Below are 27,482 nucleotides of genomic sequence, written 5' to 3' on the forward strand. Positions count from 1 at the left end.
TGCATCTCTCCCAAATTTTCTGTGATTGTCCAGAGGTTATCGAATGCTTCTATGGCCTGCAGACGGTGAGCAAATCATTGTCAAGTTACAACACTGTTGTAATGTGTCAGTTTTTAATTTCATTATATTGGTGCTTGAGACCAACTTTTCCATCCAGCCAAACTGGGAACCTGAACCTCCCAAGGACAGAGCCCACGAGATCTTTCCTCTGCTACGTTTATACAAAGCGTTCACAGAGGGGGTGAGCCAAGGGCTTATTTACGAAAAGAAGTTGTCCTAGTGTAACTTGTTGAAATTAGTACAGAAATTATAGAAGCACTTAAAAAAAAAAATTATACACTTTTGTGAAGTTCAACCTCTTTCCAGAGATATAAAATTTTTGAGAAACTTAATATGTAGATGTCTGTACAGATTGCTAGTTTTGATTCTTCATTAATACCAGTGACAGAACTGAGGTGGGCTCTCCAATTTGAAAATCCTTTAAAAAACAAAAGGAAGAAAAAAACCAAACAACCAAGCAAACAAAAAAAATACCCAATCAAAACAACCCCACAAACCCACCCACCACTTTTGTACAAGTGATATAGAGGAGAGCGTGGTTCAAATGCTTTGTGTGTGCTCATTTGGCTCTCATTTGTGGTGAGGATGTAATGAATTGTACTGCATGATCCATGGGTTGGATGCTGTAGCTGGAGATGGGAAGGAGTGGTGGTTCTTTCTCTGGGTGCAGAGACACGTGCAGATTGGGCTGTTTCTACCCTGAAAATAAATTTCCTGTCTTACCTAAAGCTGACAAAATCCTTCACTGAATTTCATTGAGAGGTCCATAGGGCTTATGAATCCAAAGGACAGAGAACTGGCTCTGCTGATATATAGGAATTTTAGCTCCAAACAGGACTGGGTGAGTTTTGTAACACCTTTGGTAACTTTGTGCTGTTAGTGGCCTGGTAATAGGAATGTGTCTTGGGCTGGCGCAGAACCTGCTGGGCTTGGTGCACCTTCTCTGCCAGTTCCACAGTGGGTTGGTTAAAGCTGACCTTAGAGCATTTTGTTGATAGCAGCAGCGTGGTTGTGTTGATCTGGAAGACTTTTAGCAAGTTCTCATATCCCGATGTCCTGTCCTGGTGGTACTTGGGTGGGAGGTGAGGTGGGTACCGTGCAGGGGGGTGGCTCACCATAGCTCATCTGGGTTCTGGCAGAGGCTGGTATTCTGTGGAAGGAAACTTACTGAGTAGGTGTCAGCAATAAATTCGGATGCCTTACAATAATGTGCAACGGAGGTACTTAACAAGCTGTTACTTTGAGTAAGACATGCTTCATCCCTAGTTGAGGCAGTAAGCTGTAAATGTCAGCTGGTGCTTGTCTCCCATGCATTGTGCTACTGTCACACTGCTGAAACTGTCAATGCTTCCTTTCTGTCTTAAGTTTGTAAGCATGAGCAGAAGCAAATAAAATGCTTTCCCCACTTTTGAGGTGCCATCTCTTTGCCATTGCTTTCCTGCTTTGAGGACAGTCATTGAACTGTAAGCAAAAGGGGGTAAAAGTTCTTCCCTGTACAGTGAAGAAACTGCACTTCGCATGTCTGTTTAGTGTTCTTCTCTAGGACTCAAAGGAAAACAACGTCAAGTTAGGAGCTCTTGTTGAAGTGTTGAAGCCTTCCCTATGCAGTTCTTGAATGTTACTGCTTGTGCACTTACTTTAAAGGATTGGTAGCTGCTGTACCTACTTGCCTGTGCAAAACCCCATGTATAACATAATTTTGTTGGTATTACAACATGAAAATGATTGCTGAGTTGCTATTTATCGTGTGGCTGGTGATTCGGGGAAGAGTGGCAAAGGGGGTTGAATATTGTTTCCTCCTTCCCCCAGTCAGTTTTCAAAGTAATTCACCAAGAATTTGAAAAAAACAGTGGTCTGAGTGAGCTGGAAAACACTGGTTCTTTTTGATAATGCCTCTCAGACTGTAAATAAAAGCTGCTATTATGTGATGGTGTAAACAGTATGCTTTGAGACTTTGTATTAGGAAACAAATGAGAACAAAACCTCACATTGTGTTATCAGATAACTTTAAAAAAGAATTAGTCTCTGTGTTTGTTTTCAACCTATTGTATATTCAGTAGGTAAATCTGAAAAGCTTAGGATATCATGTGTACATATGTGAATTAATGTAAGTCTTCCTTTAGGAAGGAATTATTCTACCAGAAAAACATTTAGTAACAATGCAGTTGGTTTATACTTAGTCTCATCAGAGAGCAATTAGCCGCAAACTTCCTTCCTTCTCCCACAGAAAATCTCTGGTCAATCCTATTCTAGGTTTCTAACTTCAAGTTAGATGAAAAATCAGTGACCTGCACTTGTGCTGTTTTGCTGCAGTTTTGATACAATATGTTTCTTGTTTAATTTTGAAGAAATTCCCTTGAGCTGATGTTGTTCTCACTTTTTTTCTCCATGGCAGCTGTAACTCTGCGAGGAGACAGTGGTAGAAGATCGGAGAGGAGAGCCAGGCGAGTTTCAGCATGTCTCTCAGATCATTCACTGGCTAGTGACAGTGGCGTGTTTGAAGCTTTAAGCAAAAGGTCAGGTGTATAAATGCATAGTAAGCTGGAAATATTCCTGTTCTGCCACATGGCCCAAAAGAATTAGTTGTGAATTTAGGAGTAGGCTTTCAAAATCGCTAGTTATTAGTAACATAAAACTACTAGATTGCATGTTTTAAAGGAAAGAAGCTTTTTACATGCAGTCCACTGTCATCTTCAAGTGCCAAGTCCCTTTTGCTGTATTGTCTCTGATATTTTAACATCATATCTCCCTTGAAAGTTTTCTCATCCGATTAGTCATAAATCAGTAATTTTATTTCAACCATCTATAACAAAATAAAATTATACAGTGTGACTAACAATTCTGAGTATCATGTGATAAAAGTATAACTGCAAGGAAGAAACATACAAACTGCCAGAAGTCTAAAAATGTGTAGGTTCACCAAGTGATTGAAGGATGTAGAAAGACGTGTTACTTAATACAATTGTTTTAACACAGGAAGCAGTAACTGGGATGAAGATAAGTTTTGGAGGATGCTAAAGAGAAATGGAAGACAAAAGAAATATTAAAATAACCTAAATATCTTGAAAGAGTAATTCTAAAACCTCAATTTTTACAATTGTGAATTACTGCTACTGTGTGTTTTTAAACAGATGTCTCAATTCCTCCTACATTACCACTCCCTCCTGTATTACCAAATAATTGCTTATATCCACAAATCACAAAATAATTATTAGTTCATAATTTAGCAGCTTAGGTCACTATGTAGTTTACAGTACTTTCTGTTCCTGCAGGAATGAAGATCTGGAAGAGCCTGTTTATGGTGATGCTGCCAGTAATGAAGAACCACAAATACATGTTGGATTTCTGTGAGTAATTACTCCTCTTTCTCCCTATCAACTCTGCAGGAATTGCTCACTACTTTTCTTGTTTATGATTTTTAACTTTTTAATAAACTGAATCGTGGTGGATATTTTTAAGAAGTTTCTGAACTGACAGCCAAAGTTCAGTGGATGTACAGATTAGTCAGTCATGTGCCGCTTTGTGTTGGGGAAATGCCTTAACCACAGTTCATTCAATGTCCTTTCAATGCTGACTGATAAAAGGGCCTTCGTTACTACTTTCAGTAGCATTTATTTTCACTGTCAGGGCCATTAATGTGAGTATGGCTATAGGGATATGTCTCTGTAAGCGAGATCTTTTTCTGCTGGATAAAGGAGGATTACCTTAGGAAAGTCACAGGTGAAGAGACACAAATACAGCTGTACAATACATCTTTGAAATCCTGTGCCTATGGCATGCTATTGTTGGTAGTGGGAGTAGTGTGGGGAAGGGCAGATTATTGCTGTGCAAGACAGGATATTTTATTTTAGCCCTCCAGAATCATCTCTGCCCCTTGGAAAACTAATTCCTAAGACTGAGAGTTTTTAAAATATCAACCAACTTTGTTAGTGGCATTTCAAAATTCATGTTGATGTGAAAGAGTAGAATTTTTTTATTTGTTTTCAATGGCCCATGAAAATAATGCAGATGGATTTGTCTAATGTAACTGATATGTTGTTACACATGCACACACACATGCATATGGTGTAACTGTTTAAACTAAGGAATGTATTTGATAAAAGCTGTTTGCTGTCAAGACACATAGGAAGGCCAGTTGTTATTTTCAAGCTGAATAATGTTTAATTCACTTGGTTCTATTAACTTTGTTACTGTAGCTAATGCTTTTGATTGAAACTGATTTGTGCAAGAAATGTGTTTAACAAATGTGCTTTTGCATTCTTTAAATGTGTTTAGTCTTCATCTTTATTTCTTAAGCAAAGTATTGATGATTGGTGACTAACACAGGGAATTTATTTTCCAGGCATGACAGTGGAAGTGAATGTCTGCTGGTCCATGTGTTACAGCTGAAGAACTTTACTAGTCTAGTTGTTAAAGAAAACTGCAAAATGTAAGCTTAAATTTCACCCAGAGTCTGATCATTGCTTGTTTTATGCTGCAGTTATATATACCGTAGATTTATTTGGTTTCATTCAAAATTAAGCCATTTCTGGAGAAGATGGAATGTCTTAATTTCCATGAGGAAAGGGTTAATTTTACGGCCATATCCCTTTTATAGAACTTGTGTCACACAAATGTAGTCTCTGTGTTCTTACATGTTTATTGTGCAGAGGAGAGTTTGTTCAAAAATATCTGAGATATTCCAGAGTAAGCTTAGTGTATTTTTCTCAATTCCTATGGCAACGTCTGTATTACTCAGTAAGAGAGATACCTTGCCTTTTATCTTTAAGAAAGAAAACCACACCAGGAAACATGCAAACAACAGCAAAGGATCTGCAGGCTTTTGTGGCCTGTACAGCTCTCCTTGAGTATCCGTGAAAGACCTTCTGAAAATAACGTTAACACAAGTACTAGCTGAGAATCAGTACAAAAGATTAACTTTTTTTTAACCTCTGACAGCTTGTGCTACTTTTTTCAAATTTTGTATCACATATAGAATATATCTTAGTTTATTCTAATAAATGTTTCTTAAATAATCACAGTGTTGTCATAAAACACTGTTTTATCTAGAGATATGTATCTTAGCATATTTTAAAGAAATTCAACGTGTAAAAGTTGTTGATTCTTTATCTCTGGGAGAGGTTGTTTGAAAACTGGAAAATGAAGGTATGATAACATTGTATTGTAAAATAAGTAATTTGGTGGGAGCTGTTAAATTGACATACATCTCCCTGAATGAATTGATCTTTGTTGAAAACTTCATCTTGCTAACACTGCAGAACTGCAGTGGAAATTCTTCATGTAGGTCAGTACATTAGTGTTGGTCTTTTGCTCTGTTTGGTGTGAGTGCAAGGGCACATGATAGGGAAAAGTGTGAGTATTGTGTAGTACTCAGCCATGTTGCCTTGTCATCAGAAAAAGAAATAAGCATCATCTGAAGAAGGTAGTAATGTAGAGTCACCAAAGAAAAAGGTTAGTCCAGAAGGTTTGCTGGACGTTGTCGTCAAGGCAACCAGGCATCTAAATGACTCAAAATGCAGTTCTGTTCTTCATCCTTCTCAACCCTACCTTTGCTGGAACCAAGAAATTGCATTGCTGCAGAGTGAATTGATTGGTCTAGTCAAAAAATAAGTTTCTATTACCAAAAAGCAGAAGCTTTTATCAAGTTTAATTAACTCCTCCATGCATCTGTACATTATTTGAATCAGGTGCTGCGGCAGCTGGGGGGAAGTTTGCCTGCAGCAGCCAGTGAGCAGAGGAGCTGAATCTCTGCCTTTTTACAGCACGTGAATCTGTTTAACTGACTGATGCTCCACAGTCCAGTGTGCTGCAGTTCCACCATAAGGAACTCTTCCAGTTGTCCTCTAGCCATTTATTTACCTGCCAGTGTGAGCCTCTCTCTGGTGATGGCATAAGAGTTCTTGCAGCCATGTAGTCAACTTGAGTGAACCTCTGAGCTGGAGAGGGGTTTTTTAATCCTTAAGCCTTTGTGGGGTTTTTGCTAGGTTAGCTTTTTAACCCAGATAAATTTTCTAATCTGGATCACAACACAGTTGCATGAAACTGTTTGCTGGCATGAGGAAAGGAATAGGATATTGCAGGGGCTTGGCAAGCAGTCAGGACAGGGAGAACATGGAAACAATTCTCTAAGTAGCTCTGCTGCTTTTGCTGTTAGCTGAAAATGGTTGTTGATTGTTTTTGGCTTGGAGTCGTAAATGACATGGTACCACATATTTAAATTTGTCTTTTGAGACTGCAGATAGATGCAGTGACTGCAGATTTCTTTTGCCATCTGAATTTCTTAATTTCTTAAGGAGGGAAAAAAGGTTGCTTAGTGGGTAGAAGGAAGAAATGGATCCGTGACGCTTACGGGATAATTCAATTGCCTAAAACACAGGCATGTGTTTCCATTTGAAATAGCATAGCATAGCAAAGCACCTGGCCTCCAGCTGCTTCTGCTCAGAGGGAGGCTCTGTGTAGATCTCCCATAGATCCTCTTATAATTGGTAGCTCATTTTAAATGCCTTGGATACCTCAGGGCAGCTCAAGTGCCACTTGGTGCCTCTGCTTAAGCACCAAATTTTAAAAAAAAGTTTTAGTTAAAAAAATACAGCATTTTGAGATCAGCTTTGCAGATCTTCTGTGTTAAGGATGCAAAGTAAATCTGGTGATGAGATCATCTCAAGGTAGATTCTTAATGTAGAAGGTACACTGATGTTTTTGCTTAGCTTGATTTTGAGAAATGCAAAATGGCTTTCTTTTTCTGAATTGTGCTATTTGTCTGTTTTGCTGTTCCCAGTCATGTGAGAGTTTATTTGCCACCGCTTGAGTCAGGCACACCAACCACTTACTGCTCGAGAGCTTTGGAATTCCAAACTCTGTTAATATTTAATGAAGTGTTCCGAATCCCCGTGCACTCAAGTGTTTTGAAATTAAAATCACTGCAGCTGTATATCTGTTCAGTTGATCATCAGCAACAAGAAGAGCTATTGGTAAGTGGTTCTGTTTCTTAAAAGCCAAGTGGTATGAGAAACTAAAGTTACCAGAGGAATTTCTTTTTAAGATTAAAAAGAGATGTAAAAACCTAACTTTTCCTTAAGAAGTTCTGATAGAGTTACAGGTTAATGTGTTCATTTGTTCACATATGTAAGTATAATTCTGTAAGTAAAGAGACGAGATTTTAAAAAATACTTAATCTGACTTTTAAAAAGCTTTTAAACTACAGCGTGCTCAAGACTTAGGTTTCTGCAGGGTACTATAATGCCTGTGTGAGGAATCAGTACCATTCAAACAGGTTCCTACTAAAAAGATAACAAATACAGACCCCTTGTTACCATTTAGTAGTGGGTGAAGAGGACTACATTATTACGTAATTACATCAGTCTTAAACCTTGTTGCAGGGTAACAGTGGCCCTGGAACAGTTCTGTTACCTCAGCCTTTTACTTTAAACTAATTGAGATATCATATGCTAACTTCAGGTGTGTTAAGTGTTAGCTTCATTTAGCTGTTATCAAATACAAATATGCATAACTAAATCTGCCTTGGGGCTGATGTCCTGGCTATTTTGAAGTGAGTGGGTTGTCTTTGCAGTGGGAGGGTTTGAATGGGTAAGTGAAAAAAATTTTTAAGCCTATCAAGCTAAGAGGTACAGGCATCTCACTGTCAAGCTGGGCTGTGGACAAGAGGTGTTTATTTGAGCAAATGTGTGTTTGTTAGTCCACCTTTAAACTAAGTAGCATCTTATATACATAGAGTGGACCCAAGGTCTTGTCTGCAGTAGGAAGTTTTTTCTGAAGTGTATGTAATTAAAGAGAAAGCATCTCAATAAGAGGCTGGATATAATGGTGTAAAATGCTTTATACAGGTATATCCTGTTGCTCTGGGAAGCTCAATAGCTATTCAAGTGTGAAGCATCTTTCTATTGAAACAAGTGCATCTAAGTTTAGGGTGCTTTTATTCTAACTGCTGTTATTGAGTTGCCAAAAAAAAAATAGGTCGTCAGGTTATATTGGTAGGGATTTTTTTCTCTTTCATGGTCTTACTTTGGTTATGTCAGAAGTATCTTTGTCAACAGTAATTGGTAACATTGTTAATTTAGCAATACTCAAAGACAGAGAAACAATGCCAGTTTCTTAAGATAGGTACATTGAAGAATTTAAACATCATGATTGTTGTTCTCTTCAGCTGTAATTTGAGATTGAGCATTTTCTCAAACTGAGAAATCATGTGCTACGTGCTGCCTCTCTTTGGAACTGCTGTGATGGTCCCTGTCAACAAGGCCTTTGTCTTTCAAGATGTTTTCCACTGAGATTATAGAGTTTTTCCCACCTATTTAATAATGCATATATTTCTCAAATTCTTAATGACTGCTTTCTTTTTAATTACGATGTGCCAGTTTGATACTTTCCTAAGTGCAAAAGCCAGACTGGAGTTTATCCTAAATTATATAAGTACTTATACCTAACAGGGAATAAAAAAAAAAAAGTGGGAAATAGTTCAATTATAAAGAAATAAATACACTGCACTTGTGGGATGGTCTTAACAGTTTCCTCAATCTTTTACCCTTATGCCCTGCATGGCTGAAAGATTTTTTTCTGTCTTAAGTTGGCTTATTTCTTCCCTGGTGGCCTTGTCAATGTCAAGGTAAGGGAATTGTTATTTTCCATGATTAGCATATATAGTTCATGTTAAAACATAAAAGAAATATTAATGCCTTCCTTGCAATTGCCTGGCATTGCTGCTTCACTTCCAGTTTCTCATCTTTTACAGCTCTGACCAATTATTCCCTGTGTCTTAATTTGTTTTCTTCTTGAGTGTAACTTTTTTTTTTGCATTTTTTTGTTTTTATTTCAGAACATCCGTCCCACTTTTTTAGCATGATTTTTAAATCCTGATTGTTTTCTTATAAAGAGACGTGTCTGTCAGACATCACAGAGATATTCATAAATACTTTTACTGTTTTGCCATCCAAGTTGTTAACAAATGCATCAGAGCAGGCATGTCATATACCTCTATCAGACCCACCTTGGTTTCTTCATCCTTTTGAGTAAGCTTCAAATCTTGAGGTGGACATGAAATATTAATTAGTCCTTTCAGTACTGATAATTCTTAATTGAGTTTCATGGTGATTCTCTACTCAATTAGTGATTCCCTTTGTAGAGGCAGCTTCTTTGGCAGACTTGCTTAGCTGCCTAATAAATGCAGTGTCAGGCATCTTAAGAGTCAGCCTATGCTTTTTCCAGTATTGCTGGCAGGAAAACAGTTTTCCTCTCTACCTCCTAAACTAAACTCAGTGTGTCTTAAACATTTTCCAACTCTGATGCAAAAGTGTGAGTATTTGATATACATTTATATCTTCCACTGCATCAAAGCAAGTAGATAATTAAGAGGACATCTGGGTTATACAGAAAAAAGAAAAGGCATCTCTGTAGCCTCTGATATACTGCCATGAAATGACTTTCTCAGTAACATGCTGTATCCCCATATCACATTATTTTTTTAGTCTCAAAAACTTTTCTCTATTGTCCTCTATGCACCTGTTTAAACAGAGCCCCAGGGAGCATTTGTCTTGGAAAAACAATGCAACTTTTTTTTTTTATTATTATTGTTTTCTAATTAACTGTTTCTTTACCTACTTGAAGTTGAATGCAGTTTCTGTCTGCATTTCCTACTTCCTTTGCTGTTAGAATCATTGTATACAGTTATTTGATTTATGAGAGATGAAAGCCATTTTTACAGGACTTTTCCAGTGATACAAAGAAAACATTCTTAGCACGTGGCTCATTTAGGATGGAAATGAACAGGTTGTAGAGATAGCCAGAGAAACAAAAAGCAGTGCTTAAAGGCTGACTGATACAAAATCATTGGTAGAGTCCAGCTAGTGAACTGATTAAAAAAAAAAAAATTAAATATGCAGCATGGATTTGTTCTTAGCTGTTCTTCATTTAGGTGAACACCACTGAGAAATTTCTTACGTGAGCTCTCTTTGATGGAGTAGGGCTACTTCAAAGTTTGAAATACTTTTAGTGAGAAGCCTCCATTAAAACTCTATTTACCTGAATCTGGAAGAGGCAAGGATGGCCTGGAAAGTAGGAAAATAGCCTTATACCCCATTTGACTACCTTATGATATAAATAGGCAGGAAAAAAAATTGGTTTACACAACAGTTTTATTTCCATTTGAAAGTGCCTCTGAGGGCCAGAGAATGGAAGGGTATCAGAATACAGTTATCTCAAAAGACCCTCAAATTAGAGTAATATTATTAAAGTGGTATTAATCTAAGGAAATATAAAAATCAGATATATAGTTGGGAAGGCTTTAAAAATAAAATATTCATAGCTATCAGGTGTCAATTATATCTACATCAGTCACACAAATTTTATTTTTCAACTTTAAAAAAATTACTATCTATTGCAGTTCTTCCTGGTAGTAAAGAAGAGGCAAGAAATTCAGAATCTTAGACATCATAATGCAACAGAACAAAACTGTCTCTTTTTAAGAGACATTAGTATTTGGGGAAGTTGGGGTTTTACATTGTAAGTAAAATACTCTTTAAATGGGTGTCTGTCCTGCAGAGTATGTGCATCTTATTGTGGTCAATGCTTTTTTTTTTAACAGGGCATTGCCCAGATAAACCTGACTGATGCAGAGAGTTCTGGTGAGATGCAGCTTCACTGGTACCCTGTTCAGATCTTCACTGGTTCAGAGCCCCAGAGAGCAAAGACCAAAAACCAATGTGAAGACAGCATTCCTCAGTCTTCTGGAAATGTAACTACAGTTAAAACAGTATGGCTCTAAAAAAGTGATTTGTTTACTTTATTTGACTGGCAGGGTGGTTGTGATCTTACCTTGGGTGCAGGTTTTCAAGTTATCACAGGAAGTGATAACTTAATTTAACTCTTGGGGCAAGAGCTAGATTTCAGAAGACTAGTTGAAAACTAGATCATGTCTGGGCAGGTGGTTGAAATAGTGCCCTGTATATATTTGTATGCATGTTTCCAGTCCAAATAAAACACATTAAAAATTTCTGCCACTGCACTTGAGGAGATTGTCAAGAAAGGTTGTGCAATGTCCATCCTTGGAGATGTTTTCAGCCCGTGACTGGGCTCTGGACAGCCTGACTTGGCTATGATGCCTTGCTTGCTGTGGGCAGGACATCAGACTAGGTGACCTTTGGAGGTCTCTTTTGACCTAACTTTCTGGATGATGCTCCACAGTCAAGTAAAGTCTGCCCAGTTTCTGTGACAAGTTGAACACCACGTACTTTTGATTGGTAAGATTCAAGACAGATATTTTTGGTTGTGGTTTGGTTTTTTTGTTTTGTTTTTTAAAGAACATATGATGGCTTTGTTTTTATTTTTTCTCTGAATAGTATACATTAAGTACATTGGTTTGTTTAAGCAGTTTTATTTAAAGACTTATTTACCTTTCAGGATGCAGTGACAGCCCTGTTAGCAAGGACCACTGCCCAGCTGGAAGCAGTTGAGAGAGAGCTGGCAGAGGAGAGAGTGAAACTAGAGTACACAGAGGAGGAAATCTTGGAGATGGAAAGAAAGGAAGATCAGGCAGAAGCCATATCAGAAAGGTAAAAAGGGTTGAAATACCTCATCAAACAGATAGTAACTAATACTTCCTCAAAGATATTTACATTATGGGTATAGTGTGAAATAAAGCAGGAAAAGCAGCAGGTCCTTATTCTGAGATCTGCTTCCTGTTAGTGCTACAAGTATAAAATTGTTATGTCATGATCTGCAAACAGGAGGAAACCTTATTTGAATAGCTGGTTGAGTTTAGGGGACTTGGAGTTTGGGGAGTGGGAAAACATTACATCAAACAGAAACTTTGCCAAGGAGGCAACTGTAATGGGTTTTAACAGCCCTGTATTAAAGAAAGTAAATAAAATTTAGTGGTGACCTGGGACATTGTTAGGGTTAGGGTTGTGACTTCATTCCTAATGATACACCTAGTTTGTTACATAAGTTGTGTTGTTCTTTTGTTGTTGTTTTCTTAGTATTGTTATAAAGACCAGAACACATGCCTTAAGAAAATTAGGGAAGGTGAATTTTTGCAATGAAATGTATTTGCTTATCTGCATTTGCAGAAATGCAGGTGTGCTATGTTCTCCCATTGAAAATACTGTATTTTATTGGAGAAATAATACTGTAAAATTATAAACTGGCTTACATAATGTAATATGTAAATGTAATGCATAATGGAATGGGGTTTTTTAACACCTGCAAAATTGTTGTGATGTTCTGACTTTAGGAGTTGGCAAGCAGAATCTGTTGACAGTGGATGCAGTAATTGCACCCAGACTAGTCCTCCTTATCCAGAGCCATTTTGCGGGGATCCATTAGCTGGACACATGTTCGCAACTCAAGCAGGCCAGTATGGTTCTGGAAAAATGCAGCCTCCACCACTAAAGGTAATGAGAGAAGACACTGCAGCACGGAAACTGCCACCCTGCCTGGCACAGTGAGCTACTGCTGTGCCTGCAGTTTGGGTCTGAATTGGCCAGGAGAGAAAAGAATCAGCAGTGACATTAATACCCTGTATGAGTACTGCCTTTGTTGCAGCTGTATGGCTATTGAGTTGGTAGAAGTTCACTCTTTAGGGCTGGGTTTTGTTTGTTTTCTTACTACTTACTTCTGAACAGAATTTGGTTCTTATATCGAAAGACAAACTATTTTTACTGTGGCCGTTATCTAATCTATAAATACGCACTTTTATCAATTTTCTGCGTTTACGTGAAATTGTAACAGAAAGATGATAATCAAATTCCAGTGCTCTTCTTTCTGTAAGAATTTTGTAAGGAATTATGAAGAAAGAAATTTCAGGACTTGCATTACTATTTCAGTGTTACAATAATGTGGAGTAATTGTGCTGAAACTGAAGTATTTAGTCTTTTGTAGTCAAGATATGAGACACTGAAAATAATCCTTCACAAGCTGAAATCAGCAGACCTCCATTGAAGTAGAGGAACATAAGCTGTTTGTGTTGCCTTTGGGGAAGATCACACCTCTTATTGAGGAGTGAATTTTCTAGAAGTTTGGAAGCTTTGCTAGAGTAGCCTATGTTTTCTGTCTTTCTGAATATTTTAGTGTTCTTGTGTAATTGTGTGAACAGTCTTTCAGTTCTGTTTTCTTCCTTCTCTTCATTTAACTTCCTCTAGTTTTAAGGTGGTTACTTGCTTCAGAGTCACTGTGCTTATTGAAAGGTGACTTAGTTTTCTTCTGTTGAGGCTGGAGAGCAGGTGGTAGTTTGGTTAATGCCCAACTGCCAATCCTGAATGCAGTCCTTGTGCTCTGCATCTCATAATTGTTACTGTTCCAGAAAAGGCTTCTGAAAGGTAATCTTATAATTTTGAATGGCCTAGTTTTAAAACTTTTACAGAAGTGAAGTGATTCATCCTCACAGTGCTCATTAAAATTTGAATCTAGCTAGCAGGGCAAGTTGTTTACTTTTAATATTGTTGAAATGTCTGATTGTCTTTGCTAGGAGAGAGAAAATAAGGAAGAAATAAAAAAAATTCCTTTGTTGAAATTCTAGGTGGATAAGGAAACTAACACTGAGGATCTGTTTCCTGAAGAAGTTGCTATCCTTCCAAAAGAGAGAACCGGCCGCAGGCCACGGGGTTCTGCTTTTGTTCGTAGTAGCACAATTGTTCGTTCCCAGACCTTTTCGCCTGGAGCACGAAGTCAATATGTTTGCAGAGTGAGTAAAGCTTGAAAAGGAGGAGGGGGAAGGGGTCTCCGCACACAAGTGTATTAAATGTTTTTGATAATCTCTGTAAGACTTCATTGCATTTATAAGAAACATGCATTACTATTTAATGCTAATGAATAATCTTTAATTGAATTTAAACATTGCAGTGGGGAAGAGCTTCCCTGACTCTTTTTAAGAGTTATACCTGGATGAATTTGATTTGAAATGTAAGAATCTATGATAAATTAGATGTGAAGCTCTTTTCCTTGGCAACCGTAGATGTTAGGTGAGGGTGGTCGATTTTACAGTGGTTCAGTGCTATTTATTGAGGTGTATAAGCAGTTAGCTTAGAAGCCATGTTTAATTTTCACATACATAAAAATTTGAAAAATAGGACTGAATGCTTAATCTTAGGGTTATTGCATAAATTTTCATCCGACTCTGATTGCTGTTCTGAATATCAGTCATAAGGTGCCTGTTAGAGTGGGATGTAGGATTCCTGGGTGCACTGGGGCAAGTAACTGAGGATCAGCACAGCAGTTTTCAAGCTCACATTTATTGTTTGCTGCGTTCAGTGGCAAACGACTTATAAGCAGTTGGCTCATGGTATTGCAGATCAATACATGAGTATTGGTTTTGCAATACTGGTGAAACGCATGTAGCTTTGATCATACCCTTTCATAAATTTCTGAGAGCCTGAATTCGAAAATTCAGGAATGATTTTTAAATTCTGTGCTTTTAACAAGGATCCTCTGGTTTTTGCTCTCTTATTTACGTTGCGTGCAGTTCATCTATGGACCCCTTCAAATTCTTCAGTTTGATTTATGGATTATAAATCTGTTTATAATTGCAAAATATGAGTAAAAGATCCTCACACGCCAAGGGTAGCACCAAAAGGAAAAGATGATTAAACACTCTCACTTAATCTGCACTTACTTAAAATCAGATGTGGGGAAAAAGTGGGAGACTATTGTTTGTACCCACGACAGTAAATGCTTTAGGATGAAACATTACTGCTTTTACATCCTTCCTCCCTCCTTTTTTCGGTTACATTGTCTTGGATAATTAGTAGAATGGTTGGTGAAACTTACCTGTAAAACATTGATGGTTTTTAAGTTTTCTTGAATTATTGTAACTACCATATGAGCACTATTACATATAAATGTTTATAAATAACTAAAGCTGAAAAAATCAGTTCCTTAAAACAAGATAGTTTGTGTGTTTTAAAAAATAAATTTCAAATGCAAAAGAGAAAAAAACCAAACCAAATTTCTTAATGAAGATGATCTTGCAAGCAGCCTTTATTTTCAATGTCTTTTCTACTCAGCTGTATCGCAGTGACAGTGACAGTTCAACCCTGCCAAGGAAGTCCCCTTTTGTCCGGAATACCTTGGAGAGGCGGACTCTACGGTATAAGCAGGTACGCCTAGGAAAATGATCTTTAGATTTCATTAAGTTGCTAAAACACTGGTACTTTTATACATAAGAGCTTTAGATGTCTGCAGGTACATTCTGATCCTTTTAGGAAATGTACAAAACTTCTGCAATGTAATTGGGGAGGGAGGGGGTCCAAGTTCTGGGTTTGTTTTGGGTTTTTTAAGCTAAAAGGTAGACTTAAAGTAGTTAAATAAGGTTGTGAACAATTTTAAAGGAGGGAAAAAAGTGTGGCAGACAAAAATTACTTTAATGAGGACTGAGTTTATATTTAATTAGATGCAAAGTTTGATAAATCTTTCAAATCTAGTATATGATGCAGGGTGCAGGTTCAGAGACATGTGTGTGAATGTGACATTAAGACATTCATCTCCCCTCCCATGCAGCCTAACAAATAATAGTATTTGAGACTCAAGTATTCAGGAAAGAATAGGTTAAGCTCTCCTTTTGCCCCTATGCCATTCCTCAGGCTGTCAAACAAGTTGGCAGAGAAGGGCAGATGAGGCATTAATGTTGTGTATATAAATTACATAAAATGTAGTCTGGTCAGCAGAAGTTAATGCCTTGCTGGTATAGGCAGGCAGACAGCCATGCCTCCCATTTTGATTCAGAATGTATCTTAAAACCAATATTGAATGAAGCCCTTTAAGAGGTGTCTTGCTCAGTACAGTATTTTTCCGATGTCATGATGTCATTGAGTTTTTCTTATTGCATCCCTTTTATTATCATCATAGCATGGAATTTTAGTCCATAAACTTCATTAGGTAAATACTTGTAAATGGAAAGGAAACTGTAAAAGGAAGTAGTAGAAAGTGTTAATTGAAAAACATAATGTATAGTACAGAAAACCCCTACAGCTATCTAGACTTTTCTGGGGGATGTAAATAATCTCTAAAACTTCATGTGGAAAAGATTTTGTGTGTGAAGTAAGTACAGAAAATGTATGGTCTATAGAGCTAAAGACAGACCAGTAAACTATGTTGAGAGTAATATATTGTGCATTTTGTTTGAATCCTAATAACTCAACAGTCCTGCAGATCATCATTGGCTGAACTTATGGCAAGGACATCCTTAGACCTGGAGCTGGATCTCCAGGCATCCAGAACTCGACAGAGACAGCTGAATGAGGAGATATGTGTTTTAAGAGAGTTGAGACAGCGTCTGGAAGATGCCCAGCACAGAGGGCAGACAGATTTACCCCACTGGGTCCTTCGGGATGAGAGATTCCGGAACTTGTTGAAGGAAGCAGAAAGGCAGGTATGGTAATATGACATAAGCACTCCTCAGAAACTTCTGGTTTCAAAATGTCTTCATTTTGATAAGATGTCTAAAGAGCTGTTTGTACAGAATCTCACACAGTGAATGTTTTTTCTTTATTCTTGAAGTTAGCACAATAAAAATTATTACATTGAGTATTACCAAACTGTGTACTTATTTGAGGACAATTTTTGGAGAATGGCACTATTTGCCAGTGGCACTTTTTGTTTTGGATTTTTGTTTATTTGTTGTTCATTTGCTTTTGTTTAGGTATTTGTTATTGGAACTTTAATAATTTTCTTTCTTCTGGTATTTGAAAGAAACTTTGCTGATTTGATATTTATTCTTTTACAAGTATTTGGAATATTCCCTAAGTATGTGATTTTTTTTTTTTCCCCTGTTCTTGGAGAAAGAAGTTATGGACAAAGGTGGCAAAATTGCACAACAGACAAAACTGTCATTGGGTTATCAGAGACAAACACTGAGCCTAAATTTATAGTAAGATCTTGTTTCATGGATCTTTGTGCAGTAGATTTTGTTAATTTATGTGTCTTTCTGAAGAGCATTAATAAGTGAAACAACTCAGTCGTCTGCATTTATAGTTCTTAGATGATTTCAGACAATGTACTTATGTGGTTTTGCTGTGGTGAGTGGGGTAAAAAAATCCATTGTTTTAGTGTGAATATTCTTGTGTTTTATTTATTCACATGCCCATTTTAGGCATTATAATCTTGTTTTCAGACCAGACAGACCAAATTTGAACATCACCAAGAGCAAGCAGCTGAAAAGATGCTAAAGAAAGCATCAAAAGAAATATACCAGTTGCGTGGGCAAAATCAGAAAGAACCTATTCAGGTGCAGACTTTTAGGTAAGTGGTAATGCGTACTGAAATAGCATAGCAACAATTCATTAGACAGGTTAAAGCTTTCTGAAACATTTAGCTTAAATTTTTTGTGTCTTTTGATTTTAATCAGAAGTAATTAACCAGTAATTTAACCAGTAATTTTAAACTGTATCTGGATTTGGACATGAGTTCCCTTTGAATGCTTTGTTCTGCAAAGAGCCAAAGCTAAGGTAAAATTGCAGGGTTACAATTCTAGTACACGTGAAATTAAAAAAAAAAAAAAAAAAAGAAACAGCAGTCTAAAAAGAAAGATGTTCCAGGGCTTAAGTGTACAAATTTATATAACGTGAAAAAAAAAAAAAAAAAAAAAAAAGGCTTCAAATGCAAACATAGCTTAGGTGATTCTTCCAACTTAGCCTAGTTGCTATGAAGTCCAAATGATGTGTCAGTTCTTCAGTACAAGCCTGTGGGCATAAATAGTCTGTTTTATGTAATACATATAAATTACGAGTAACACTCTCCCTAAAAATTACTCAGTAATATTGGAACTTTCTTTCAAGAAGCCTTTTCTTTGGACTCTGTTTCCAGAGTTGCCATGTTTTTTTGCCATCTTTTTTTCCCCTTCTTTTTTGTAGACGTTATTTGCAAAATGTACAAGGGTGAACTTTGCATTGCAGAACTTGTCCTGTGAAGCCTTTTTATGATTAACTATGGCTGAAGTTCAGTGAGTTGTATAAAGCTTCCACCTAGGTTTTCAAAAATAGTAATTGTGTTCAATGGAAAGTTGCCAGAAGTATATAGTGAGGTTTAGTAGTTTTTGGAACTTTGTTGTACTCAAATAAAAGACCAGTTCAGTACATAAGTAACAAATACTAACCATTAACCTGAGTAAAGAAACCATGTTCTTGTGGGGAGGAGGGGGAACATAGGCATAATTTTATTTACTTCCTTTTTCTCTTGTTTTGATCACAGAGAGAAGATAGCTTTTTTTACAAGACCAAGGATTAACATACCTCCTCTGCCAGCTGATGATGTATGACATGTTGCATTGTAAACATGAAGTATTTATCGCTTTTATTTTAATGAAGTTCTTAGATTAGACAAGTTTCTTTAAAAAAATTGTGCAAAAGCTAATATACACGTTTTGTAAAAAATAAAAAAAAGTAAAAAAAAAGTAAACATAAACAAAAACATATATATAAATATATATACATATATATTTTATAATAGCGACTGCAACAAGGCTTGGTTTTTCCTTGTTGTGAAACTGACATCTCTGAAGACAACTTATTTTATAAAAGATCGACTATCCTGTTAAGAGCGTGTACAGTTTTTATGCTGTTTTATTTGACTTAAAGGCTGGAAGACAGAAACAAAGTGAGTTCAGGCAAATTCACTGTAGTGTAATTTATTTATAGTGCCTTTTTTCCTTGAAGGAAAATACCTACTTTAAGATGTATTTTAAGACTGAAATTTTGTTCCTCAGTATTTGTCATACAGTAGAATGGAACCATTGAGCTGGTTTTGTTTCTGATACCTGAAATGAAAATACTATGTTCTGAAATTGTCACTTTTTCAGCTTTATTATCTGTAGCTTATTATGTACATTGTATTCTTTAGCACTGTCTGTGTTATAGCAAAATATTATCACCTGCAATGTGTTTAACACTAATTAGAAGTGAAGTTAAACATTGCAGAATTCATTTGCATGTTCTTACTGTGCACTAATAGATTGTTTTCATTTCCGTTGTGTCTAAAGTATCTTTATATTCTTAACTAGATCTTCAGTTTAAACGGGGGAAGGAAAAGGGTGACAGGTCTTTGTTTTTCTGTTTAATGAAAAGGGAATTAAAGTAGCAGTGTGAGCTAGCTGTGTGGAAAGCCTGCTAATGGACTGTTACAGTGATTTCTACAGTTCTACAGATTCTCATCTGATTCAGGAAAGCCACATGTGTTCTGATTTCAGAAAGCAGCTGCTTTATTAAGGGTGCTTAAACACATGTTCATCCTAAAGGATGTGCTTTGCGATTACTGTAAGCAAGTTCTGTTGAACAGTGACACTTTCCAGGGGAAGGTGTATAATTCTGGAAGGTACAGCTCACTTGATTGCTAGCTGGACCAGCTAAAATCTGGTAAGAATTAATTTTATTTGTAACCATCCGTTTTAATGAAAGACTGTCACCCTAAATTCCCGAGAATGCCAGTTTTGTGTCCTTGCATCCTGCAAGTATGTAAAAATACTTCTTTACTAAACTACTATAATAGAGTTTCTCATATTTTTCTAATTATACATTACCTACAAAGAGAGGTGCCCAACACAAGATTGACTTTGCAAATTACTGGAATCTCCCCGAAGGAACATGATGTTGTCTTTTAATTAAAGATCAAATTGGTTCCAGATTTTTATATATCAGGAAATCAAAACAACAAAGGCCACAAACTAAACACACCTATCAGAATATTTTCAAATATTTTGTAAGTAAGTTTTCTTTGTGAGTTTCAACAACTTAGACTCTGTTACCTTGTCAAAGGTCAGGAAAACATGGAAGAAAAATTGAATTACTTTTACTTATCCATGCTGAGGCAAAAATTAATGGAGAAAAAAAGATTGTAAGCATAAATATTAATTAACACAGACATTTAAGGTAGTATTTGCTGTTTCCTAATATGGCCTATAGTCATTACAGGCATCAAGTGTTGCAATCATATAGCAATTTATGTGAAATTGAAGTATATTTAGCATTTATCATGCTATTCATCCTGAAGCCTGTTTTGCCAGTAAGTTTTAGGGGTGTATATTGGGTTCCTTGGGCACGACTAGATGAATTCAGAAACTATGCAGATAAAAATCAAATCATGTGAGAAATTTTTAGTGTTTGGGTAAAAGTCTAGGGCCAGCAAGCTTTTCAGTGCTCGTTACTTTAAAAAACCAGTTAGTCAGAATTTCACTTCTCATTTCCAGGGGAGGCTGTCACACAGCAGTGTTTATGCAGAGTTACCATGCAGTGACACCAGAAGTGCTTGCTGCGTATTAAGAACAGACAACACCATGTGAGTCTGGTCAGGTACTGGAAGGGGTTACCCAGAGAGGTGGAGCGCTCTGTCCATACAGTGGATGAGGACTTAACTGGATGTAGCCCAGAGCATCCCAGTCACATTAGGCCTGCTTTGAGCAGGGGTTGGGGTAGGGACCTTTTTTCCACCCTACATTGTTCTGTGACTGTAACCAAGGAGCAATGTCCGGTGGTCTCTCTGTCCAGGGGTTTTTAAATTGTGACTGCTGTGAGATGTCGTCGGTGTATCTTGTGGGTCTGTGATTCTGACTGCTGTAATGAGTTCTGTCTTGATGTGGTAATGAGTTATCATATTCAATATTCATCTCTCTTGTTTTTGTCACAGTTCTGTATGATTGTGTCATTTTTGTATTATTTGAAAGTATTTCTTCTATAAAATAAAATAATTTGCCATAAACAGAAAAAGGGTTTTCTTGTATGTCAAAGACATTTTTGAGTCTTTTATATTTGCTGCATTCCTGATGCTTTCATGAAAAAGATCATATTTTGAGTAACACTATCATTTAGGTTAATGTAATGAATTTTCAAATAAAGGTAAGAGAGGAAATCTGGGAAACTGAAGACTTAGAGGCGTTATACTAAAGAGCTGAAAGAGATGCAGAGTAAGGAATGGCAGGTATGTTCTTCTGAGTGCTTATTACTCATGATAAGTTGACAGCTGTATCAGAAGCTTGTAGCTGAATATTCCCCAGAATTCTTGGGTAGCTCCACTTACAACATGTTGAACTGCCTTTTTTTCATAACAAACATTTGCACTTTCTAAATTTGCATTGAAAGCAAGCTGACATTATTAGTTCTGTAATATCTTACTTATGATTAATTCCAAGGTGGAAACCACTCAGGAGAATACTGGTTGACATTTTTTGGCTGGAGTTTACTGCTGCTTTCACAAAGGAAACATTAAATCTGCATAGTTACAGAAAGACCATTTCTCAGTTTCCCTCTGCAACCCTAAGCTGCAGGAGCACAGGCAAAATCATAGCAAGGACATGTGACTCCTGTCTCTCCAGTATTTGCAAGGCATCAAGGGTATGACAGAGTTTAGGTTATTCTTAAACTGTCTTCTAGAAATAGGCATTTGGAACAGCAACCGTGCCTGTCTTGTGGCCGTCAGGAGCAACAGCAGAAGCTGTAATGGGTACGTCGGGTTGGGTTTTCTCTTGTAAGAACAAAGTCTTATTTGTATTTCTTCCTGCTGTCCTTTTAAGCACTTTGCAGGACTTAAAGATAAGTGCAGTATAAGAAGAAATTTTTTTAAATGAGTTAGATGAATGTTTTCAGTGGATATAAAACTGAAGTTTGAATTTCTAGGGAAGAGGGCCCATCACAGCTTGTTTTGACCCCAACCTCCTTTATAACGATAGTGGTGTACATCTTTGAGAGGAAGAAGCATTTACAGAGGGACTTGAGAAACTGCAAGCTAACAAAAGCAAGAGCAGCCTTTTCTAAAACATTGTGTGAAGAATATATTTTTTTTCCTGAGATCACACAATTGACTGAGTATCATTGAAAGAAAATACCAAGGAGTAAAGTTGATTTGATTTTGGAATCTGTAAATGCCAGTTAAATAATTTTCTTGCACTTGGAAAATCTCCGTATTCTTGGATTTAAAAGCTTCTTAGGAGCTGGTTCTGGTTCCTTACGATTTTTGAAAATCTCTTACATTTGAGCATACATATTTATTGTATTTTCAATAGAGAATCAGGTATTCTGTCCCTTTAGTTTGTCTGCAGTTTGACCATCCAACTAAAAATGTACTTCCAGTAGGAGATTTAATGAGATCATCTGGTAATCACAGAATCACAGAATAATAGACAAGATAAAAAGAGGAAATTAATTTAGGAAAGTCTGTTCAGGAAAAAAAAATGTAGGATTGAGACCCTTACACTAATTTGTTAAGTGTCTAGGGCACGATGTTTGTGTTCAAGTGTGTGTCTGGCATAGAAGTTCCCAGGTGCAGATGTTTCACCAAGTAAATGCTACTTCCTGTTTTCCGTATTTTCCTCTCATAAACTGATTGAAGGAAATTGCAGTTGTATTATCAAGAAAATAAATCAAGTGCTCAGTGTTTAGCTTCCTTCACAAATTCAATTGGCCTATTAATACTGATTTTAAGGGGCACAAAGAACAGACGCTGGCAGGAAGCTGGGACTTGTATCACTTTTCCACATTTCACTGACATGGTTATAAAGGCCTGGGGCTGTTACTGATCTATGAATGGTAGAGGATTATGATCTGCTGTGCTGTATGTGAAGGGCATAATCAAACCTTTTCTCTAAAGCCTTGCTTCTTGCTCCAGAAGAAAGGTGTGGGAACTTCGATGAAGCAAGCTAAGTGTTCAGATTTCACAATAAAATCCCACGTGTGTGGGTTTTGCATGGCGAGTCCATGTCAGAAATACATGGCACATCCATAAATTACTGCTCAAACACACTGGGACAAAAAGGTCTTCAAGAACTGTGTTCCTTCGACTTTGAACTGAGTGGGAGTCACTTATGTGCCTTCAGTTACCCGTGAGTATTTTCATGGGTGCTTGTGCAAGACCTCCCTCTATCCAGCTGTTGCATCTGCTTGGAAAGCCCCTGCCTGGTTACCTGTAGGGGTAAAACCAGTCTGCACAATACTCAAATGCAGGAAGGTGAGCAGTAAGGTGAATGTCCTGAAGTACAACACACTGCACATATACAAACATGCATAGGGTCTTCAGAAAGAACAGTTACAGCCTCTGCCTTGCAGAATAAAGCCCTAGTGGCTTGTACAAAATCTGTGCAAATCAGAACTTTGGAAATTTTTATCTCATAGAAATCAAATACATTGCTGAGTATGATAAAATTCTTAAACGCTCCCCTTGCCCCTCAAAAAAAGAAAAAAAAAATTACAATTGAGATGCTATATGCAGTTAACCAAAATGTGAAAGTCAGGCTAATTGCCTTTTCAAAAAAATATTTTAGGAAGTTCTAGCTTTTCAATACTTGGGAAAGCTTAAGCAGATGTTTTGAAAAGGAAAAGTAGACTGGCATGTAGGAGAGGGTTTTTCAAGAAGTGACAGTTGCATTGAAGAAAAGGCAGAAGGGCTGCAAGTGGATGGATGGATGGATGGATGGATGGATGGATGGATGGATGGATGGATGGATGGAGAGAATTAAGAAGCGAAGGTAACAAGGATGAAACAAACATTTGAGGGAGGCTTGCAGAGCATGAGTATGACACACAAGACGGAAGGAAGTCAGTCTGGGTAAGCTTGAAATGCAGTGCCAGGAAAGGAAAAATGCAAGGAATGGTGAAATTGCAGTTTGTCTCATTTCCAAAGTGCTGTGATTACATATTTCACAGAGCAGCAACCTGGGCTGCAGAGTCTCCAGGAGTGCTTGCTGGCTTGCACACATCATACTCCCTACGCTTTTACCTCGTGAAAAATGTGAATGTTGTTGCTGTTGCAAAAACTGCACAGAACGATTAGCTTAGGTTAGGGAGGGAGAAAAGCAGCATGTGTTCCAATGGTGACGGAATCGGCAGGGCAGGGTAAAGAGGCTTGCAGTTTAATCCCGCAGGATTGCAGGCTGGTGCGGCTCCCCCGATCAGATATCCTATAGACGGAGGATGCAGTCACATGATTGTTACTGCTTCCTCCCCATGACATCGCTGCTGGTGCAGCCATACCACCCAAGGAAGGATGCTATTAAAATCATTGGGATTGGGCTAAATGATGTTGCATTGCAGGTAAGCAACATAATTCTTCGAAAAATCATTTGCCGTTTGCTCTTGTGCTGCAGTCCTAGAGCTCCAGTTCCGTCGGGCAGGATTTCTGCTGGCAAATAAAGCGGCACATTTTCTGTGCAAGCAGAGGGTTTGCAGGTGCAGAGGCTGCCTGCTGGCTCTGTGCTGATCTGCCGGCTGACATCTCCAGTAGAAATGCTGCCAGATGGAGCTTTATAGCTAAAGAAGGCCCTTTGTTCCCTGTATTTTCCAATGGCTCCTTCGGGTGTCTGCGGAATTCTGTATTTACGTGAGCAGCCATCATCATTCAGTCGTGCAAAGAGAGCAGCAATAGTGTTTTGCTTGCATCCCCTGCCTTTTTTTCCTGGGTGCTTAAAGGAAGTTGCTGTTGTGTCTAAGCTTATAAAGGAATGAGGATTAACTTGCTCGAGGGGTTACGATGTGTATTTGGGGAAAGAGGCTTTTCCTTTATTGTTAATTTTTGCTGATGTGGTTTCAAAGCACCTAGTCTGACAGGTTTCCTGCATAATTTGCTGTAGTAAAAGGTCGGTTTTTCCTTGTCCTATATAAACGTGAAAAATCCTTTTCCAGAAGGAGCATAGGAGATGACAAGCGTATTTTTGCTTTCTTGTAAAATGCTGATCACCAGAAGGCTGAAAAATCTGCAGTAAATTGTGCTTTTTGACTTGATATTTATGGAAGCAAAGTCCAGAGTCTGTGTTCCTGGTGTGGGTGTTTAATTAGGTGCTCTGTACAAATACATGAGCATAGATCTGTAAAGGGAAAAAATGGTGACTCTCCTGTGGGGCTTTTTTTCTGTATAGCTTTTCAAATATATTTTAGGGTTTTAAAATTTTAAATTTTTTTTACTTTATTGTAATGCAAATGTTACAATGTGAAAAACAATTTTTGAGCTTATACTAGTCAGAAAAGAAAATTATATCTCTATATTTTTAACAATTGTGATAAATAATTCTATGCCTTTGCCAGAGAACAGAGGATGACTCAGCTGCAGCTTCATCAGGCAGAGTCAGGTGACTTTTTACTTCTGGTCTACAGGAAGAATTTTTTTATTCTTCCAAATCCTGTTCTTTGTTCAAATAATTTTTTTCCCACTGTTGGAAAAATCTGAAAATTTGGCAGGCCTAGAATCTGTGTGCTCACCCATACCTTAAGGGGGAATGTTTTGGATCTCCTGTGCTGCAGTAGATTGTACATCCTAGTGAGGGGTGAATTCTGGTTTCCAGTGATCAGGTCTGCAGTTGTGTCAGGATCAGAAAATAAGGTGTGTGGGAGGGGAAAGTAGATAATGAATTACTGAAGTACAAAAAGATGGTGGTTGTTCCAAACTGAAAGAAAAATAAATTTCAATTTTATTTTTCTCCAGCAGAACTGCTCCTGTTTTTTCAAGACTGAGCCTCTGAAGTGATAGAAATACAAACCTGTTGCTGCATGAGGTGATGGGGGCGGGGGGGAGATTGCATCCTGTTGGTGCCAATGCTGGATTTCTTCTCCTTGATTTCCCCTGGAGTCAAGGCTGGCTTGGTTCTCTCCAGCACTGGCTGTGAGCCAAGCTGTGCCCTTGCTCACCAGGCACTCTGAGACTTGGCTCTTTGCCCATGCAAGGAGCACAGCAGGGCTGCCACGCTTGGGTTCTACAAGGGTGATGGGTTCCCCCCCTACTCCGGAGCATATGGAAGTGCCCTGTGGAAAAATGTGCCGGGCAGTGGTTCTCCTGCTCTCTCAGTTTGAGTCAGACATCTTCTGTGCAAGAAGACAAGGCACCAGCCTGATGTGTGTGCTGGGAGCCTTTGGAAATTAAGGACTTGAGTGCTCTAAGAATTACTTAGTATAAAAGGGGGACCCTGGGGACATCCCCAGCTGGAAGGTGCTCTCCCTGGCAGCATCCCTGGGATGCCGTGCAATGGTTCCAGCACGTGGCTGCAGGGGTGCTCAGCCCCTGTGCACATCGGGACCTCTCTTACGAAGGTTGTACCTTTTCAAAGAGTGGCTGGTTGCTTTTCAGCAGGGACCAGAGGAGAAGGAGATGGGGAGCACTGACCCTGGGTTAGAGAAATTCCTCTTTGCCTGAACCAAACAGGCTCCTTGGGAGTGCTGTAACCTCCCAGGGCTGGGAACTGCTTCTTTGTGAAGTTGTTTGCTGCCCTGAAGGGGAAAGTGAGCTGGATCGTGACTGTGGCCAGGTGCTATAGCAGGGGGAAAGGGGATGCTCCCAGCACCCAGTCTCCTCCACAGTGCAGAGCCATCTTGCTTGTGTTGGAGGCTGGTGGTTTGTGGCGGGAGCCTCTCCGGGCCTGAACAGCTCCTGTTCATCCTGGCTCAGCATCGTGCTCAACCCTCAAAAGTGGTGTGATGCCCGGAGGTACCGGTCCTTTTCCTGATTGCTTTTGCCATCACACTGCAGCTTGCAGGGTGCCCAACAAGGGTGTGTGTGTGTTAATTTTTCCTCTTAGTGAAATGGGATCAGGTTGTAGAGAAGGAGTCTTAATTCACTTCTTGTGTGTGTGTGTACATACACACCAGGTGTTGGGTTTTTTCAGCTTTCTTCATCTCTAGCCCAGCAGAACCAAAAAATCTCACACGATTATTAATGTCAAAAGAGAGACTCTGGCAGGGTTACACTAGGCTGCTACTCCTAAAGCACTTTTAACATTTTGCTCTTAAGCATCACCCCAAGGGAGGGGTTTCCCCATGTTGCAGAAGCAGGAGCTTCCTCTCAGCGGGATGAAGTAACTTCTCTATAGCTGTGCAGCCCATTGGCATCAAACACAGCAGTGCAAACCAGTGCCCTGGGAACCAAAACACATTGCCCTCCTTTGTGAAAATGACTCACAACCTCTGCTCAGATCACGAGAAGTGACATGGTAGAACCAGATTAATGGCTTTTCCAGTGTGGGTTTGTCAGCTTTATTTCAAGCTGAAGGCTTAAAAGGGTTTTCAGCAAGAGGTACATTGAGTGCCACTGAACATCCCATTTCAGGAGAGAGCTGTTTAGGAGTAACTGTATACCAAGCCACTTCCCTTCTGACAGTGCAACTCTGCTCTCTCTGAATTAACTTGCTTTTTTTTTTCCCCAGTTCCAAAGCTGTTTTTCCCCCTTAATCTTAAAATTTTCTGAATGAAGAGGAAAAGAGGAGCACTGGAACCCCAAATCTGCTCAGCTGTATGTGGCATGAGGAGGAAAACTCTGTAGCACCCCTGACTCTTCAGATGTGACTTAAAGCTCTGTGGCAGTAAAAGCCATGGGTTCAGAAAGGAAATTTACCCTCTTTTTTTGTGAGGAAGAGGACTTGAGGGAAACCAAGAATAGAAACCATACATGCCCCTACACTGTTAGGACTGGTTTCCAGGATGTCCTGTCTCCTGAAATGTAGTTTCTTACCCAGAGGT

The 27,482-nt window shown here is 38.3% G+C and overlaps 2 protein-coding genes across 6 annotated transcripts in view; both read left to right on the forward strand.

Moving 5' to 3' along the window:
• Positions 1-20,762, forward strand: part of WWC3 (WWC family member 3) — a 62,711-nt gene extending 41,949 nt beyond the window's left edge. The window contains exons 11-22 of one of the 3 annotated variants that reach the window (XM_008635887.2): positions 2,456-2,576; positions 3,333-3,407; positions 4,403-4,489; positions 6,839-7,031; positions 10,658-10,825; positions 11,473-11,624; positions 12,305-12,464; positions 13,589-13,753; positions 15,072-15,164; positions 16,208-16,435; positions 17,177-17,304; positions 18,253-20,762. In XM_008635887.2, coding sequence (XP_008634109.1) covers positions 2,456-2,576; positions 3,333-3,407; positions 4,403-4,489; positions 6,839-7,031; positions 10,658-10,825; positions 11,473-11,624; positions 12,305-12,464; positions 13,589-13,753; positions 15,072-15,164; positions 16,208-16,435; positions 17,177-17,304; positions 18,253-18,319 — 1,637 coding nt within the window. In that variant the 3' untranslated portion in view covers positions 18,320-20,762. The remainder of the gene's footprint in view (positions 1-2,455; positions 2,577-3,332; positions 3,408-4,402; positions 4,490-6,838; positions 7,032-10,657; positions 10,826-11,472; positions 11,625-12,304; positions 12,465-13,588; positions 13,754-15,071; positions 15,165-16,207; positions 16,436-17,176; positions 17,305-18,252) is intronic. The other 2 variants (XM_017737078.1, XM_017737079.1) reach the window with 2 other exon arrangements.
• Positions 20,763-23,966: 3,204 nt separating this feature from the next.
• The window catches only part of CLCN4 (chloride voltage-gated channel 4), a 41,596-nt gene continuing 38,080 nt past the window's right edge, over positions 23,967-27,482 (forward strand). Inside the window, exons 1-2 of one of the 3 annotated variants that reach the window (XM_017737116.1) lie at positions 23,969-24,074; positions 25,459-25,528. The gene's annotated coding sequence lies outside the window, so the exon portion shown is untranslated. Of the gene's footprint in view, positions 24,075-25,458; positions 25,529-27,482 lie in introns of all 3 variants that reach the window. The other 2 variants (XM_017737117.1, XM_008635888.2) reach the window with 2 other exon arrangements.

This window comes from Corvus brachyrhynchos, unplaced genomic scaffold, assembly GCF_000691975.1.
Source record: "Corvus brachyrhynchos isolate BGI_N302 unplaced genomic scaffold, ASM69197v1 scaffold83, whole genome shotgun sequence".
Classification (NCBI taxonomy): Eukaryota; Metazoa; Chordata; class Aves; order Passeriformes; family Corvidae; genus Corvus; species Corvus brachyrhynchos.